Genomic DNA, 13,349 nt, shown 5'->3' with positions numbered 1-13,349 from the left:
AGAAGCCATGGACGGTGGTGCTGCTAGCTGCCTTGCTTCCATGGCTTGCTCAGCCTGCTTTCTCACAGAATCCAGGACCACCAGCCCAGGGATGGCACCACCCACAGTGGGCTGGGCCCGCCCACCCTTGATCACTAATTGAGAAAATGCCTTATGGCTGGATCTCAGGGAGGCATTTCCTCAACTGAGGCTTCTTCCTCTCTGATGGTTCCGGCTTGTGTCAAGATGACACAGAACCAGCCAGCATGCCACCTCTGAGGAGATGGTTGGGATGTGAGGCCTTGTCCTGCTGGGGCAAATAATGTTCAGGTGGTGAGCGTGAGTTGAGAGTTCTATGGTTGGAAGCCGGTGGCTGCGCGACTGGGCAGTGTTTGCTGCCCAAATGGATAGTCTGATCACGGAAGCTCATTGTCGTGGGAGAGGTCAGTGGGACTGCCCCCAAAAAGCTGCACCCTAGTCCCAACTCCAGAAGAGTCTCAGAATTTATGGATGATCTCTATATAGTAAGGGAGTGTTATGACGACTTACAGTCTGTACCGTAGTCCAACTCCCCTACAATGGCCATCTGTGGATGGCAAGTCCAAGGATCTAGAGTTGCTCTGTCCCACGAGGTTAGTAGTTTAAGCTGTTCTTCTGTCGAGGTAGATGTATGCAATACCCTGGGAGGTCAAGGAGAAGGCTTTGAATCTCCTGGCACTGGAGTTACTTGTGAGCTTCCGCGTGGGTGTGGAGAACCAAACCCAGGTCCTTTACAATATCAGCAGTGCTCTTAGCCGCTCCGCTCTGCACTTGCCGTCCTGCTCCTGCATCACATTCTTCGTAGGGATGCTGTGGTCTCCCTGCACGTGGGGAGAGAACAACCAAACGCACGGGGCAGCACGCATGGGCCTCAGGGCAGCCGCCATTAGGCACCATGTGATTGACAGAGCAGGGTTACCTTTAGACTAATTGGTTGTTAGGGAATGAGGTGGGCGGCCAACGGTCTCGGCCTTCCCTAGCCACAGGGACCTCCCGTGGCCTGAGGAATGTACTCTAGCCTCTCCCTTCTGGGAGGGGCAGGTGTTCCACGACCTTTCCGACGTTCCTGAGCTAACCCTTTCACTGCAGTTTGTGCTGCACATCTGAGCTATACTCCCAGGTCTGTGCGTTCCATAATTATCACACACATCTGGCGCCAGGCCAGCTTCTAGAAATTCTGTCTCATTAGCGAGAAACTATCCCATAGGCCAAACACTAACAAATCGGTCAGGTTAGCCCTCCCGAACTCCTTCATTTGCCTCATTTACACATGTGGAAGACAGACAGAAAGGTGGCTACTCTAGGGGCCCTTCCGCTCTCTCACTAAATGGGCACAACATGGGCAGTTGCGTCAGGGCACGGTTCAATGAAATGAGCACTTAGAAACCCGAGGTACGGAAGTCCCGGGCCGGGGTCGATGTGTACGTTCACAGGGTTTCTCTGTGTAGCCCTGGCTGTCCTGGAACTTACTCTGTAGACCAGGCTGACCTCAACTCAGAAATCAGCCTGCCTCTGCCTCCCAAGGGCTGGGATTACAGGCGTGCGCCACCACCGCCCGGCCGTAAGAATTTTGTCTGGTGGTGGCATGCGAAGGCGGATTTCTGAGTTCGAGGCCAGGCGGGTTTACAGAGTGAGCTCCAAGTTCGAGGCCAGCCTGGTCTACAAACGTGGGCTCCAGGGATATACAGAGAAACCGTGTCTCGAAAAGACCGAAATAAAAAAAGAAAGTGAAGTAGGAGCGAGGTAGACTAAGGTTGCTTAATGTAGTTGCAGAGCTTTCTGTCTTTCATAGTCTTAAGAGCCGGGCAGATCACGATACCTAGGCATCCCGCAAAGTAGGCGGGTCGCCTTAGATAGTAACCTTTACCCGTTCAAAAATTCGTCTCACATAAGCAGTGAGGACTCGGGCGTCACCCCGAATCGTTATTTTCCTTACTCATAAGTTTAAGGCATGAAAGGCTTCCCTAACTTCCTCAGGGGTAAGGAATTGTATTCTTATTTCAGGTATGGTGAGTGTTCTGCCGTCTGTTTGATTAAAAGATTTGTTTTCCTGATAGCTCTTGTAGTTGTTTATGCTTCATATCACTTTAACTCCTTATTTGCAAAAGGAGAAGGGGGGGAAAAGAGTCCACAATGCTGCGGATTTCTACATGCAAATTAGAAGTAGGCACCGCAAAGGCTCACGGGGAGAGGCTCCACCCCTTCCGTTTCGAGCGTCGTTTGAGCTGTCGCGAGAGTTGGTCGTCCGGGTGTCGGAAGCTGCTCATAACTCCTGCCGAGGGGCGGGCTCGCTGCAGACGGCTTTTCATCCGCTCTCCGCTAGCTTGGTGGCGCAAGATGGCCGATATCTCGCTGGACGAGCTCATCCGGAAGCGCGGAACGGCGACCAAGGGACGGTGAGCGGCTTTTTCCTTTATTCGAGGCTTGTGGGGGCTCTCTGCTTCTTGGGGTTCGGGGCGGAGGAGGGAGCAGCCCGGGGTGCGCCGCCGCTTGCACCCGCCCCCTTCGTCCGCCGCGCTCCTTATTGGCCGGGCCGCGCGGGCCCAGCCGCCGCCGGTCCACTGGCTGGTGGGCCCGGGAGGCCCGGTCGCCGGCGAGCCGAGGGCTGGGCAGGCCCGGGGACCAGGGTGGCGCAGTCTCCGCTCGGCCTTTAGGCCCCGGGAGTTAAGAGGGCGGAAGCTGAGCGAAGGAGACCCCAGCCCAGAGCTGTATGCGGCCCATTCTGCGGGTTCTCTTAGCCACTGTGCTTAGCCCGACCCGTTTTAAGCTAAGAGCCTTTTCATATGCGAAGTGCCTTGTTCCTTTCACTATAGTGTCTGAGTGGTCGTTCGTTTGTTTTCTTGAGCCGGGCTCTCACCTAGCCGGAGCAGGCCTCGAACTCGCAGAGTCTCTGAGGCTGGCCAGAATCCTTCTCCTTCCTTCCATTTCTCAAGTGCAGAGATGAAAGGCGAGTTTGTTTCTGTTTGAGAAGCTGGCTTTCTCCATGCTGTCCAGGCTGGCTTCGAACTCCTGATCTCAATCGATCCTCCTGCCTCAGTCAGTCTCTTGAGGTGTTCATGGGGTTGTTGAATTATCTTATACCCGTTTCACAAATGGGAAAGCTGGAGCCAGAGAGAAAGACCTCCCCAAAGCCTCTGAGTGCCCCTGCTGACTGAATTGGCTTCAGGCAAAGACAGAAAAACAATTCCAAGAGGGCGCATTGACATTCACTGATGTATGCTCTGGAGTCTTAAGTGAGACATTCGGGCTCTGCAGACTGTAAACACTGACAGCCGTTTCTAGCTTTTATAAGTTTGCAATGTGAAAAAGTAGTAACTCTGTTAGTGGTCCGCAGCAAATAGCTGCGCTGCTGTAGGAACTGTTTCCCTGGGCCTGGAGAGAAGGCTCAGCAGTTAGGACACCAACTGTTCTTCCAGAGGGCCTGAGTTCAATTCCCAGCAACCCCATGGTGGCTCACAAGCATCTGTAACAGGATCCAAAGCTCTCTTCTGGTGTGACTGAAGACAGCTACAGTGTACTCTCATACATAAAATAAATAGATCTTTTTTTTTTTTTTAAGGAACTTTTTTCAGACACTGATCTGCTCAGCTATGCCATTCCTTCCCCATGCCCATGTCTAGTAAACTGTTGTCTCCCACACTGAAGCGAAACAAACTCCCCTCCAGTCCCAGTGATCGCCTGATCACCAGGTCCTATTGTCACCCGTCTTCTGGGCCATAATGAGATAGATACTCTTTGAGAGATTGACAGCCACGAGGATTAAGCCATTAAAAAGTTTTGAGACAAGCCAGGTGGTGGTGGTGGTGGTGCAGGTGGTGGTGCATGCCTTTAATCCCAGCATTTGGGAGGCAGAGGCAGGAGGATTTCTGAGTTCAAAGCCAGCCTGGTCTACAGAGTGAGTTCTAGGACAGCCAGGGCTATACAGAGAAACCCTGTCTCAAACCAAATCCCCCCCCCCCCCCCAAAAAAAGGTTTTGAGACCTTTTATTAGTGACTAGGCCAAGAGTTGGCCACTTGGTGACCATGCTCAGGGATTGTTTTTAAAGACAAAACCAGTTGAGTCCGGTGCTGGGGAGGGCATCATGTTTAATCTGTTCTTGCAGAGGTCAACAATGTGTTTCAGACAGTACATTATTTTATTTGCACTACTTCGTGGTTATTTTAGTTTCATGTTAAGCTGCACAGACATCAGTTATATTTATTCATAGGCCTGCACCAAGGAGGGTCATGGACGTTCCCAAAAGCAACTCCAAGGCGGATGTGGCTGTTGATCGGGAAGAGCTAGGAACTGTTTAGGTCAGTGGTTCTCAGCCTTCCTAAAGCTGTGACCCTTTAATACAGCTCCTCATGCTGTAGTGACCCCATCCATAAAGTTGTTTTCTTTGCTACTTCATAACTAATGGGTCGTAGTGGATCTGTTTTCTGATGGTCTTAGGTGATCCCTGTGAAAGTGTCATTGAACCCCAAAGGGATCTCTTTCCACCCATGGGTTGAGAATTGATAATCTAAGCCGGGCGTGGTGGCGCGCACGCCTGTAATCCCAGCACTTGGGAGGCAGAGGCAGGCAGATTTCTGAGTTCCAGGCCAGCCTGGTCTACAGAGTGAGTTCCAGGACAGCCAGGGCTACACAGAGAAGCCCTGTCTCGAAAAACAAAACAAAACAAAAAAATCTAGGTGGACAGAAAATATGGGACCCATTCATTTTATTAACACCACTCCGCTGTTTTCTCAACTGTTGTCTGTGAATACTACTCTCACAGATCTTCCCTCAGGTAAACGGTGTGGAGTTGGTTCTGGGCTGTTCAACATACCTGGACCTGTCCAGGCCTTAGAGGTTGCTAACTGTTCCCAGGTTCTGTTAGATGCTTCCCCTCAGTTCCTGAAGCCATGCTGCCTATAAAACCTATTTGTTGCCAGGCGGTCGTGGTGCACGCCTGTAATCCCAGCACTCTGGGAGGCAGAGGCAGGTGATTTTCTGAGTTCGAGGCCATCCTGGTCTACAGAGTGAGTTCCAGGACAACCAGGGATATACACAGAAACCTTGTCTGGGGGTGGGGGGGAAGAACAAATCCAAAAACAAAACAAAGCAAAAAACCTGTTTGTTTTTCTTGGGATGTACAGTTTTATGTGAAGCAATGGGGATAGCTTCAGGGAGGAGATGTATGTGTGTGCAACTTCATGGAAAACAGGTTGTGAACCAGACACACACACACACACAGACACACACACACATACAGGCATGCCCCCTGCCACATAATGTTTTTGTGGTCTTAACATGTTGTTCAGAGAACTGCTTGTGAATGAGAGGCTGTGCTTGTTAGCTGTGACAGTTGCTATGACAGTACTTGAGCTAGTCAACTAAAGGGCTCATGGTTTGAGGTGACTGAGTGGAGAAGTGAAAGGACAGAATACACCCTGACCAAGGAGGGTCACCAGCTCCTATTGTCACCTGTCTTCTGGGCCATAATGAGATAGACACTCTTTGAGAGAGTGTCAGTGTAGGCCTTACCCCTAAGAGCCCATTTAGCTGTGGACTCATCAGTGGAATAATCTGTTGGTAGGGTTAGTCCTTCATGAGTCAGTCACTTCTTAACAGCACCATCGCAGCTTGTGTGCTGAAGGAGGCAGAGGTAGAAGGATCACTAGTGTAGCCAGCCTAGGCTACACATTTCAGAAATCTGGGCAGTGGTGGTGCATGTCTTTAGTCCCAGCACTTGGGAGGCAGAAGCAGGAGGATTTCAGAGTTCCAGGCCAGCCTGGTTTACAGATTGAGCTCCAGGACAGCCAAGGCTACACAGAGGAAACCCTGTTTCAAAAAACCATAAATAAATAAAGATAGATAGATAGATAGATAGATAGATAGACAGATAGATAGACAGATAGACAGACAGAACGAACCATCAAGCCAGGCACACACCTTTAGTCTCAGCACTTGGAGGCAGAAGCAGTTGGATCTCTCTGAGTTCAAGGCCTGCTTGCTCAACATAGAAAGTTCCAGGACAGTTAGAGCTACACAGACAACCCAGTCCACCCCTATTCCAACCCAAAATAGAACCACCATCTAGACACCAACCCTTCATTCTTGATCCAAACCGTAAACTTTGTTTTTTAAGTTTGTACCATGTTAGAACTGAGGGTGGTAAGAACAGGCCTGTGATCTCAGTAAGAGCAGGCCTGTGATCTCAGCACTGGGGAGCTGAGGTAGGAGGCCTGCTGCCCATCGTGAGCTGCATAGACCTGTCTCAGAAAACAGAATGAACCTTGTAGTCAATGTTCAGAGAAATGTGATGGGAGGTTGTGAAGCTTCCCTTACAGAAAGAGAAGCCGCAAACTGTGTGGGGACCCACGTGGTAAGAAGGCTCTAGTCTGATGACCATGGCCACAGTTTAGTTCTGCCTCACCATTCCAATTGCTAAACTGCCCCTTCTCTTCCCACACGTGTAGAACACCTCCCGTTTCACCAGAACAAGTGCTCACTAGGTACATAGTGGCTTTCTCTGCTGTCACTGTTAAAGGAAAATGTGACTTTTCAGTGTGAAAATTTTGCTTTTATGTGAAGATTGGATTGGGACTGGAGTATTCGGAAAGACTTGAAGACAGTGCAAGGGTTAAGACTTCCTGAAATTCCATTTCACTTGCACAGTCAGTAAACACTAGATTGAGACTCCATGTCGAGTTCTGTGAAGAGTCTGAACAGTTTCAGTAAGGGAATGTCATTTCCCATAGTAAATGCTTTGTTTAGTGCTTTCTAGAAGGAATCAGTCCCTGTTCTGACAATTTTGGTTGTGTGTTTAGTGATTTAGAGAGTGTGTGGCTCCTGGGGCAGCCACTCTCTTCCTGGTAGATATGACAAAAGCCACAGAGTCTCTGCTAGGGAAGACAGTCTTTTTATGCTTACCTGCCTATTATGCCTTCCCCACTGCTTACCACAAGACTGCCCGTCCCAAGGCACACTGTGTAGTCAGGACCCGAGGAGCCGCTGCAATCCAAGAGCAGCACGGCCTGGGAGCAAAGGCAGGCGTGTGCGCGCGCGCGCCGGTTGGAGAGCCCGGCACGGACTGCTTGTGTGGAGCTGATGGCTTCCAGAGCAGAGAAAGGTCAGTAGTACCTGGGCTCCCTGTTAATCATGAAAAGATGCTTTGATGAATGGGTATTTGTAGAATGGAAGAGTGGTTTGAGTGACACTTGATCTGTCTCTTGGTGAACCCTGCTGTCCTACCTACACTTGTCTCTGAGTTTAGGTTCGAAGGACCTTGGGCTAAGTCTGAGCTGGGCATCAGCTGTAGTGCAGCGACAGGCGGTGCCTTAGCTATGAGAGTCTCTGAGGAAATTAGTTGAGGCAGCCCTTCTCTTTAGTTTGTTTCTTCGTTTAATTTAGTTTTGGGATCACTACTGGTCTAGTAAGAGTGTGCTAGAATTGATAAGCTGAGCATGTCACATTTGAGCAGTCTTTGGAACCGAAGTGGGTGGAGGAAAGTGAATTTAGGTTCAGACCTACTGTCCAGACCCGGGCCCCACTGTTACTCTGTGTTGAGATGAGCTGAAGGAAATGTGGCTGCAGACACAAAAAAAAGGGGAAGAAAAGTTTTCAGTAAAGGAGTGTGACCTTGTGTCTTTTTTATTAATTTGGATTGAACTGTTTGGTTTTCTCTGTATAAAAATTATCTCAGTGCTGGTCAGTGGTTAAGAGCACTGGCTGCTGCTCTTCCAGGGTGCCTGGGTTCGATTCCCAGCACCCACATGACAGTGTACAACTCTATAACTAGTCCTTAGGGATCTGACATCTTCTTTTGGCTTCCCTGGGCACTGTGTGCACTTGGTACCCAGACGTACATTCAGACACTCATAAAATAAAAGATAAATAAAATCTTCAAAAACAACAACCCCTGATCCCAGACGACACCTCAGGGCCAGTAAATTCTATCAGCAGGTTAAAGAGTCTGCCACCAAGCCTGACAACTTGAGCTCTGTCCCGAACTCCCGAAAGTTGCCCTTGAGCTCTACATTGTACTGTGGTGCATACATGGCCACACACATATGCAACAAATAAGTATATATATATATTTTTTTAATAAGTATATTTTTTAAAAAATGTTAACACATACATTATCTAACACCCACTTCGGCTCAAAGATTGCTCAAAATGTGACATGAAGCTCTAAATTAAACAAAGAAACAAAGAGAAGGGCTGCCTCAACTAATTTCCTCAGAGACTCTCACAGCTAAGGCACTGCCTGTCGCTGCACTACAGCTATGCCCAGCTCGGACTTAGCCCAAGGTCCTTCACACCTAAATCAAAGACAAGTGTAGGTAGGTATTATACTCCCCGTTGTGTGTTTAAATATAACTCGGGCTACCTTCATGAGCCTCTTTTGTGCCCATCTTCTGGAGCTGGCCTTGGCACTGTCTTCCAAAGGACCAGAAAGGCAAGGCATTCCTATTCCTGACACACCCTCCATGTACACCAGGTTCTAGTTGGAGAATAGGAATAGGAAGGGTCCAGTGGACATCTGCCTTTCATTTGGTCTACAGTGTCCCTTCCCAGGATCTCAAGGAGTAGGTGGGGGTGCTTGAAAGCTATGAGTACACTGCTGATCTTGTCCTGGATGGCACAGCTAAGGGTCCTGGTCAGGGCAAGAGAGACATGGCTCAGCTGTTAGCACTGTCTGCTCTTTCAGAGGTCCTGAGTTTCAATTCCCAGCAACCACATGGTAGCTCACAACCATCTATAATGAGATCTGGTACCTCCTTCTGGCCTGCAAACATACTTAGAGGCAACACTGTATATGTAAAAAAGAAAAATTAAAAAGGAGTCCTGCTCAAAGGCATCCTCCCTTACCTTCCCAAAGGAAAAAACAAAACAAAACAAAACAAAAAACGGAATGTGTTTAGGAAATTCGGTAGTCCCTAAAATGCAATGTAAGATATAAGGCTGCAAACTTAGAGATGGGGTGGGACTAAGATGGGGGAGGGGGGCTTTGTTAGTTTTCAGCAGTTCTGGGGCAGGTAACATAATTGACTGTATGAGGAGGCTGCTCCTACCTGGAGTGTTTTATTTGAAGAATTCCGGATGACTAATGCTTGTCTTGTAACCCGTGCTGCTGCCTGCTGGGATGAATAGCTGGCTTGTCGTGCAGAATGAGGAGATGTGATTATAAAAAGCTGGGACACAGAAGCTCCCACGGCTGTGAAAGGAGTTGAAAGAATGCCTGTGACCAAGGAATGAGTGCATCAAATTGCAAAGTAGCTACTCCAGCAGGAGCAGCGCCTACATCCCCACCAGATCCTCCCCTCCACAGATGCACAAGTCAAAGGGTGAAGGTGGCCTCTAGGGTTCTGTGGCATGGCCACGCTGAGCGGTTCTTACTACTGTCCTGTGTGTCAGTATATCCCTGTCACCAGGCAAGGCATTACTGTAGATTACAATGTCAGTCCAGGTTGTCTTGGTGGCTTCTGTGTGACCGACTGAGCACTTTTGTCCAGTGTTCTTCACGTCCATTCTCATCTGATCACTAGGTGAGTGTGCTCTGTCCCTGAGTAAGATGTTGCTCCACCTGGGGACAGCAGTCATCTTTACTTTGAAAATGTTAATAATGGCTATTTGTTGGTGTTTTAAATAGATTGAGGTACATTCAGATCTGTTCTTCACCAGTAGTGTCTAGGATTAGGGGAATCTCCCTGAATATTATAGTAATCCTAGTTACAAGCTTGTGGTGTAGGGTTTGGTGGTTTGGTTTTAAAGATTTACCTAGCCAGTGTAGTATCCCATACCTTTAGTCCCAGCACTAGGAGGCAGGGGCAATCTCTGAGTTTGAGGCCAGCCTGATCTACATAGTGAGTTCTAGGACAGGCAGAGCTACACCAAGAGCTCTGAAAAACTTTACGTTTTTGGTTATTTACCTGCATGTACATGCATGCCTGGTGCTTTTGATGGCCCAGAAGGGGACATCAGATCACCTGGAACTTGGATTATAGATACTTTTCAGCTTCCAGAAGTGGGTTCTAGGAACTAAATTTTGGTGCTCTCACAAGAGCAGGAAATGCTCTTAGTCAGGTCTCTAGCCCCTCCCCCTTTCTTGACAATAATGTTTCATTTCTTAAATGATTGAAGAAATGGATAACATAACTTTTGAAACCAATATTGAGGCCAGCCTGGTCTACAGAGTGAGTTCCAGGACAACCAGGGCTACACAGAGAAACCCTGTCTCAAAAAAACCAAATCCAAAAAACTAAAAAAAAAGAAAAGAAAAGAAAAGAAAAAGAAAGAAAGAAAGCAATATTGACATTATGGTGTCTAGAATGTCACCAGATTCCCTTTGTTAGTTTGAGAAATGAGGCAGAGAAGCAGACTTGATCTCAGCAGGCTGAGGCTGCTTTCTTGGAGCAGTGAGGAGCCACAACCGTCCTGAGGGACGAAAGCTGAACAACACATTTAAAGAGGCTGGGGTCATGCACGCCTGCATGGGCAGGTATCAGAAGGTGGGAGAAGGATGGGCTAGCCGGGCGGTGGTGGCGCACGCCTGTAAGTAATCCCAGCACCTGGGAGGCAGAGGCAGGCGGATTTCTGAGTTCGAGGCCAGCCTGGTCTACAGAGTGAGTTCCAGGACAGCCAGGGTTATACAGAGAAACCCTGTCTTGAAAAAACCAAATCCAAAAAACAAAACAAACAAACAAAAAAAACCCAAAAGGTGGGTTTATACTGGGCACACGGTCTCTGCCGGTGGAGCAGAGTAGTCAGGCTGGGGCTAAACTGTTCTTTATGGCTAGCTAGGGTTAGAGTTCCTTACAGCCTGACTCACCTGAGGCCGTCGTTAACCCATACTCTGGAAGAGCAAAAAGGGGCAGAGGTAGGGGTTATAGTTTCATGGAGGCTTCTTCCAGCTGGAAGGGGGGTGACAGTGGGGGGAGGAATGCTGAAGTTCCTTCTAGGTTGGACAGGGCTGGTGGTTTTCCCCCAGGAAGAATTCCGTGGCCCTCTGGGTGGCAGAAGCTTGTAGTGTTGGTTGGAGGAGCTTGGTGAGAGCGTAAGTCAGGGACCAAAGAGTGAAGTTAGCACAGCCACCGTGATTGGGCTGCCAAGGGGTAATCCATGTCCCCAAGAAGTCGGGTGTCCTTCCAGAAGGTATTGTCCACCCTTTGTCTATGTTTGATTCTTTCTAATAGTTACTGAGTGTTTTCTCTATTGGGCCAGGTTGGTTTGTATAAAAACATTTTCTCTTAGGAACGCTGAGACACCTCCCTTTTGACAGTCCCTAAGTGTAGTCCTCTGCAGTTCTGGAGGAGCACTGGAGCCCGGAGATGTGTTTGATTTTTGTTGGCTCATGATGCTTTGTTGTTCCAAGCTCAGGTCTTCCTTCCTTTTGTTGATCAGTTGGCTGCGTTGTACCTGCTGGAGCCCTGTCACTTGTAGGGGGAGAGCCATTGGGAGAGCAGGGCGCATATGGGGGCCTTTGGTAGGGTAAACACTTCAAAGACAGGGTAAAATGTGACTATGAGGATGAGAAGGATGAAAGAAGGGATGGGGAGGATAGGATGCAGGCTGGGATGGAATTAAAAGTCCATATATACATGTGAGAAAGCCCGTGGTTGAAGTTTTATATGGTCCGTGTGTCTTTGGGCCCCATCTCAAACCAGGTATAATTTGTTGGTGTGAAAGTAGCATCATATTTTGGAGGTGAGTGTAAATTCCATCCTCAGCTGGAGTCAGAACTAGTCACAGACTCCTGCAGCAGCCAAAGGGGTTGCCTGTCAATCTGATCTAAAGTTTCTCTTAGGTTTTTGAGAACTGGTAAGAGGAAAGTTAATTGATGTAGAAAGGTAGTTCTGTGTAGGCAACAAGAGGGATGAATTGGATGGTGATCTCCCTTCAGAGATCACCCAAATTGTTTTTAGAGGTTTACAGTGCAGATTTCTCTGACAAAGGGGACAACATAGAAAGGGCAGCAGTTAGAGTGCCTCAGTGGGGGGGTCCATCCACTGGACCAGTAAAACTCAACAAATGGCTAAGATCTAGGAAATCAGGAGGGAATAACCGTACAACCTTGTGGGAACATTAAGAGACAAAATTAACATAAATCTTGTTTAGTAAGGTTAAGTCTGGCACAACTGGCCAGATTATGGACCCAAGTTTTGTTGAAGGATAAAGTAACTTTAATTAACAATTTATTACATCAGACTCCTGCATAAGGAAAAACACCTGGAAACTTTGTAAAAGAAGCTTAATTTCAGCAATTTTCAGCATCTAGTTGACAATTTAAAAGAGAAATAGAACTCTATTTGTCATTTTTATAGGATTGTCTATCAAAGTTTTCAAAGATAACACTTGGATAGTCTAAATATCCAGAACTGTAAGTTTGATGGCAGAGTATCTGGCAATGTTCTTTAATCACAAAACTTCGGTGTTCAGGGTATGGATTCCGGAATTGGTTTTTGTTAAAAGGAAGACTTGAAAGTGTAAGACCCGATAAAAGTGGGTGCTCCAGCCCCCCATGCCTCGGAAGGCGACACCCAAATCACTTGCGAGAAATGGTCTCAATGCAATAGCAAGAGGATTTTTTTATTCCAGACCTCTGGGTTCCACAGCCATACACCGAGCAGGGGTAGAGGACTGTGGACCTGGAGTGCAGAATTGCAACAGCTTTTATAAGTTTACAACAAAGCCCACAAATCACAAAGCAATCATTCCTTAGCATCGAGAGCCCGCGTAGTGGGAGCCAATCGGTTTGTACCACTCCATAATTTTTAGGCCAACCAGTTTAAATTATCAGCCTGAGCTCCGTGGACCAATTAGTTTCCTATTTTCTTGGAGGTCTATAGCTGCGTGAACTCCTGGATGGGGGTAATGGCATAAGCAGTTTACAGAAGCAAAATAAGCAGATAATTAGCTCATTTCCAGTTACCTTAGGGGGCCAAGATCACCTATTCAAGGCCCTTTTGCCTAGCTCTTAACAAAGGGCGTCTCTGGAATGGGACCTTTTACCTAGTTTCTAACAAAGAGCATAAAGAGCAGGCTCTGGAATATGAAGTGTTTGGGGCTCCTTAAAAGGCTGGAGTTAGAGCTTCTTTGGAGGGAGATAGCATTTTAAACTTCTGACTTCTTGGGGTCATTAGAGACTTAGGCAGTATTTTTTATCCTTTCAAAAGCCAGGATAAAGGACATGGCCAACTGAATGGCACACATGTCCTGTACCAGTAGGTGGTAGGGTTACATGCAGGTTTAGCGTTCTCATGTCTCAGTTCAGGAGGCTGAGGGCAGAGCAATTGCTGTCTGCCTGTTAAACCCATTTTACTCATTTAATTTTCATAGCCATTGTTTTAAACTTTTTATTGGT

The 13,349-nt window shown here is 47.9% G+C and overlaps 1 protein-coding gene and 1 non-coding gene across 2 annotated transcripts in view; one reads left to right on the top strand and one right to left on the bottom strand.

The window, feature by feature from the left end:
• Positions 1 to 1,820: 1,820 nt before the first annotated feature.
• LOC127668278 (U12 minor spliceosomal RNA) lies at positions 1,821 to 1,971 on the bottom strand. The gene has a single exon (XR_007974051.1). It is a non-coding gene; the product is annotated as a U12 minor spliceosomal RNA (small nuclear RNA).
• A 277-nt stretch (positions 1,972 to 2,248) lies between these two features.
• Positions 2,249 to 13,349, top strand: part of Poldip3 (DNA polymerase delta interacting protein 3) — a 31,722-nt gene continuing 20,621 nt past the window's right edge. Inside the window, exon 1 of the mRNA XM_052160508.1 lies at positions 2,249 to 2,414. Coding sequence (XP_052016468.1) covers positions 2,356 to 2,414 — 59 coding nt within the window. The 5' untranslated portion in view covers positions 2,249 to 2,355. The remainder of the gene's footprint in view (positions 2,415 to 13,349) is intronic.

Source organism: Apodemus sylvaticus, chromosome 17 (assembly GCF_947179515.1).
Source record: "Apodemus sylvaticus chromosome 17, mApoSyl1.1, whole genome shotgun sequence".
Taxonomy (NCBI): domain Eukaryota; kingdom Metazoa; phylum Chordata; class Mammalia; order Rodentia; family Muridae; genus Apodemus; species Apodemus sylvaticus.
The sequence above is the reverse complement of the archived record's forward strand: the minus strand, read 5'-3'. Positions and strand labels throughout refer to the sequence as shown.